The sequence below is a fragment of the Dama dama genome, chromosome 1 (genome assembly GCF_033118175.1).
Source record: "Dama dama isolate Ldn47 chromosome 1, ASM3311817v1, whole genome shotgun sequence".
Taxonomy (NCBI): Eukaryota; Metazoa; Chordata; class Mammalia; order Artiodactyla; family Cervidae; genus Dama; species Dama dama.
In genome coordinates, this window is record NC_083681.1 from 81,206,068 (window position 1) to 81,210,899 (window position 4,832).

Sequence of the window (4,832 nt, forward strand, 5' to 3'; positions counted from 1 at the left end):
ACACTGACCCAGGGAAGGCTGCTCCTGGGACTGAATAGGACAGTTTAGACCTGGACCCTGTAGGGGCATTAATAAAAACTCAGTCTGGGCAATAGTCTTGGGGGGCTTCTGGAGAATACTAGGGTGTTTGGGGATCTATGTCCAAACAGGAGGCAGGTCCCTGAAGTCCCAGCAGTGTGTAGGGCTCAAGGGTGGGAGGACTGAGCCAACTGCTTATCAGCCCCACTGTCCAACCGCCCGAGCCTGGGGCAATCCTCCTGGCCTCTTCCCACTTCCCCAAAGCCTGGTATAAGGGCAGCTTCTGTGCGCCAACAGCCAGAGGCACTGAGAGTGGAGGCTTCAGACTCTCAGGAGGTAAGTGCTCCCTCGGCTTCCCCGGGAGGACAGGCCCCGGGCTGGGAAGAACCCGGGCTGTATATGGGAAACACCAGGGATTATGGTCCTCTGCACCATGATGAGCACTGTCCTCCCCCTTCTTCCCCAGTGTGTCTGACTCTGGCGCTGAAGGTGAGCACCCCTGTTCCTCTAGGGGTGACGGTCTGAGCTGAGTGCTGTTCCAGGGAGCCGAGAGGCGCTCTCAGGAAAGGGACTCTTGTACTTGAGCTCCCGGCCCTGTGTTCATCCCCTGATCCTCCAGCTCGGGGTCTGTTCTCTGGGGGACAAGGAAGCTCTCTCATTTGCCCTTTAATCTATCAGTTAAGCAGACACTGCCTCTCCACTGTGTTCCAGGGGCCGTGCAGACACAAGGAAGTCCCCAGGAGAGAACGTGGAGCTGTGTGTCTGTCACAAGACTGCAGGGACATGAGAGGCTGCCTGCTCCTGCCATTTCTGCTGGGGACAGTTTCTGCTCTCTATCTGGGTGAGTCCTCCCCTCCCCTTCTCATCTGTTCTCCTTTCTTCTTTCCTGCATTCCTTTTTGCTCCTATGGGTCCAAGGCCACAGTCCCTCTTCAGTTGCCCCAGCCCATCTCTAGTTCGATTTCTCCTGGACCTACAGCTGTGACCTGAACTTTCCCTCAGGGCTCCTTTGCCAGGAAAAACACCCACCTGTGAAGACGAGGGCATCTCACAAGTCTCACTCCCAAATTACCTGCACATGGTGTCAGCCAGCTTCAGGGTCTCATGCAATAATGTGTGTGATGCAAGAATTCTGGCTCATCCAACCCCCAAGGGATCTTCCCAGTCTTTGGTCCCAGACGGAATCCCTAGGAGAACACAGTGGAGCCATCAGAGCTGTCTGTGGTCCTGGAGGGAGGTGGTACCTTGTCTAACAGTGAGCTATTTCTTCTTTGCAGAGAAGGATGCCCCGCATTTGGGTGGTCCGGAGACACAGGCAGACCTGAGCCAGGATCTGGAAGGCTCAGGGGGGCAGGAAGGTGTGCTGGCCCTGAGTGGTGAGGTGCTTCAGTCGGGGGCACAGGAGGCCAAGGACGCCCATGACGATGAGCTGGCCTCAGAGTTATACCCAGATAATTTAGACAAGGACGTGCAGTGCCCCAAGGAAGAGGAAACAGTGCGACTTCCGGGCAGTCCTGAGTGCAAGAGCTGCCGCTACACGATGGTGGTGACCCCCAGGACGTTTAATGGAGCTCAGGTATATGGCACCAAGGCTGCTTCGGGGACCAGGGATGGAGAGACAGGATTGGATTCAACGTTCTGTTTCTTATTACTTAGATTAGTGGTTCTCTTAGGCTAATATGCATCAGAAAAGAAAGTGAATGAAAGAAAGTGCAGTTGCCCAGTCGTGTCTGACTCTTTGAGACCCCATGACAGTAGGCTATCAGGGTCCTCTGTCCATGGAATTTTCCAGGCAAGAATACTGGAGTGGGTTGCCAGTTCCTTCAGCAGGGGATCTTCCCGACCCAGGGATCAAACCCAGGTCTCCTGCATTGCAGGAGGATTCTTTACCAGCCGAGCTACCAGGAAAGCCCACATAAAGGCACAAGAGATGGGGTTCAGGGGAAGCAGTAGATACCTGATTTCTGATTTGCAAAGGGATGTAGGGTCTGTCCTGGAGGCTCAGGCATTTAACAAGAAATCAGTGAATTTTCTCTCCCGCCTATTCTCTCTGCAGACAGTCTGCAGGACGTGCTACCGAGGTAACCTCGCCTCCATCCACAGCCTCAGTATCAACACTCTCATCCATCGCATGGCCATAAGGACCAACCAAGCGCAGGTTTGGATTGGAGGCTTCATCAGAGGTTGGGTAAGTGAGGGGCCAATGTCCAGGCAGAGGAAGCTCTTTCTTTCTGTCCTCTATAAAAAAGGTTGGCTTAATACTTGGGAAGTCAATCCCCTATCTTTTACAGCCTTTTTCATTTATTCATATTTGGCTGCACCCAGGCTTTCTCTAGGTGTGTCTGGGGCGCTCTCTCACTGAGGGTTATGGGTTTCTTCTTGAGGTGGCCTTGCTTGTTGGGGTGCACAGAATCAAGAGTCCTGGCTCAGCAGTGGGAGCACAAGTGGGTGCTCTGCATCACATGGGATCTTCCAGGAACAGGGATCGAACCCATGGCCCCTGCATGGGCAGGCAGCTTCTTCACCACTGGACCACCAGGGAAGGCCCGGGGGGGAGGGTGCGTCTGATTGCCTCAAGGCCCACCTGCTCCCATCGAACCTCATCCTGGCACCTGAAGCTGCCTTGTACTGACCTAGGAGAGGTGATGATTGAGCTCTTCTCTTCCTCACCCATGTTCAGTGGCTTCATGCTTGCAGCTTGAAATCTGCCACAATGGATGCATTTACACTGAAGAAGTGGGCAATTATTATAAATCAAGATTCTTTCTTTCCTCTGCCTCTCATCTTCCACCAAAGCTGGCTGTGACATGTCTATCAGCCCATCACTGGAGACAGGAGGTAGAGTTCAGACCCAGCTCTGCACGTTACTGGCTGAAAGACTGCCTCTTAGTTCAGTGTCCTCATCTCTAAGTGGGTCCTTGTCTCAAAGTGACCTTGGGGACTGTGACTAAGTTCTGTTACATTTGCTGCTCATGTGTGGTTCAAGGACCAGCAGTATCAACATCCCCTGGCACTTGTTGAAATATAGGATCTCAGGCCCCACCCCAGACCTCCTGAATCAGAATCCACATTTCCAGCAGATCCCTAGGAGACGTGTCTGCTCAGTGAAGTTTGAGAAGCCTCCTCTGTGTGGGAGCTGGGAGTGATGTTTGCTCTTCCATGTCATTGCCTGAGAACCCTGGGGGATTGGTCTGTCTGGTGGGGTCCTAGCCAGGTGACACAGTGAGAGGAGATTATAGACACAGTGTCCAGAGAGATGCTTAGGGGACTTTCAGGAGCCCCAGCCTCTGTGTTCCTGGACCTCTGCCCTCTGACCCAGCCTCTCTCTTCTCTAGTGTCTGTGGAAGAACTATTGCTGGATTGATGGGAGTTCTTGGAATTTTACAAACTGGGCCCGTTGGCAACCTACATTTGGGTATGGCCACTGCATAGCCCTTTGCACCACAGGTGAGGGGGCCAGGGGCCCAGACAAGGGGGCGAGGTGGACTTGCACACACGTCCTTGTGAGCTGCACACACACGTCTCCCCTCCTAGAGAACCCCGCCCTGTGTGTGAGCAGGGCTGGGGAGGAGGGATCCTCAGAGTCCCAGTGAGGGGTCCTGGACGGAGCTGGGGGCTCTCTGTCCTCCAGACTCAGCGAGGCTCCTTCCCTTCCTCTGACGGGACGGTGAAAAGGAGCTAGTGTGGGACAGATGGGAGGGACACTCGGGAATGGGAGGTGTGGCCAAGGGACACAGGAAGACGTGGGAACAAGGGCCAGCTGACAGATGAGTCCCCAGCTCCCACAGCACGGCTGCCCGATGTGCGGGAGTTTAGAACGGGGGGAAGACCATGCGGGCTGGGGTCAGATGGCCGAGGTCCACATCTGGCTTCTGCCACTTGTCTGCTGAGATCAAGGTGGGTTATCAGTTCCCCAAGCCTCAGTTTTCCCATCTGTGAAATGGGAGTGATGACAGCCCTGACCTCGTGGAGTCACTGTGAGGGTGAAAGCACAGTCCATAGGAAGCACTTAGCACTCTGCCTCTGCAAGGGAGGCGATCAGTGAAGGCGGCTAGCTGGGACATGGGGAGACATACGGCCCTCAGCTTGGTAGGCAAAGGTGAGCTGTGAGGCGCATTGGACTGGGGTGGGGTACACAGGCACACAGGCGTGCAACTGATATCGCTGTGTTCTCTGCCCCCAGGGGGTCGCTGGCGACGAGCTCAGTGCAATAAGCAGCTGCCCTTCGTCTGCTCCCACTAAGCCAGAGACGGGAAACCCTGCCTCCTTGCTCCCCGGCCTGCCCTGTCTCTCCCTTCACCCCCTTGCCCCCAGCCTCCCCACATCATAAAGCCTCGTTCTCACAGCATCTCCTGACTGGTTTCTTCATTGCACACTTTGGAGGAGTCCCCTGGGTTGGAAAATCCTGGAAGCTCTCATTCGGCCTTTCCTGGGAAAGATTGAGGGCAGGCAGAGAAGGGGATGACAGAGGATGGGATGCTTGGATGGCATCACTGACTCAATCGACATGGGTTTGAATAAGATCCAGGTGTTGGTGATGGACAGGGAATCCTGGCGTGCTGCAGTCCATGGGGTCGCAAAGAGTCGGACACGACTGAGCAACTGAACTGAACTGAAGTGTTGTTCCATGTCCAGTTCTAACTGTTGCTCCCTGCCCTCCATACAGATGAGTCAAGAGGCAGGTCAGGTGGTCTGGTATTCCCATCTCTTGAAAAACCTTCCACAGTTTGTTGTGATCCACACAAAGGCTTTGGCATAGTCATTGAAGCAGAAGTAGATGTTTTTCTGGAACTCTCTTGCTTTTGTGATGGTCCA

The 4,832-nt window shown here is 54.4% G+C and overlaps 1 protein-coding gene across 2 annotated transcripts; it reads left to right on the forward strand.

Annotated features, from left to right (window-relative positions):
- Nucleotides 1-331: 331 nt before the first annotated feature.
- On the forward strand, nucleotides 332-4,365 carry LOC133056613 (proteoglycan 3-like). 2 transcript variants are annotated; one of them, XM_061142081.1, is made up of 6 exons: nucleotides 332-354; nucleotides 730-859; nucleotides 1,295-1,593; nucleotides 2,074-2,205; nucleotides 3,353-3,464; nucleotides 4,201-4,365. In XM_061142081.1, exons 2-6 carry the CDS (start codon nucleotides 802-804, stop codon nucleotides 4,257-4,259), a joined length of 660 nt encoding a protein of 219 aa, XP_060998064.1. In that variant the 5' UTR covers nucleotides 332-354; nucleotides 730-801; the 3' UTR covers nucleotides 4,260-4,365. The 2 variants fall into 2 exon arrangements, with proteins under 2 accessions (XP_060998064.1, XP_060998075.1); XM_061142092.1 differs by having other exon boundaries at nucleotides 3,353-3,432.
- The last annotated feature ends 467 nt before the right edge of the window (nucleotides 4,366-4,832 follow it).

What these genes read in the sequence shown, in the direction of transcription:
- LOC133056613 (XM_061142081.1), top strand. Translation starts at nt 802, where the DNA reads ATGAGAGGCTGCCTGCTCCTGCCATTTCTGCTGGGGACAGTTTCTGCT. An exon ending in AGTTTCTGCTCTCTATCTGG is followed by an intron (nt 860 to 1,294) that starts GTGAGTCCTCCC and finishes TCTTCTTTGCAG; the next exon opens with AGAAGGATGCCCCGCATTTG. An exon ending in GGACGTTTAATGGAGCTCAG is followed by an intron (nt 1,594 to 2,073) that starts GTATATGGCACC and finishes TTCTCTCTGCAG; the next exon opens with ACAGTCTGCAGGACGTGCTA.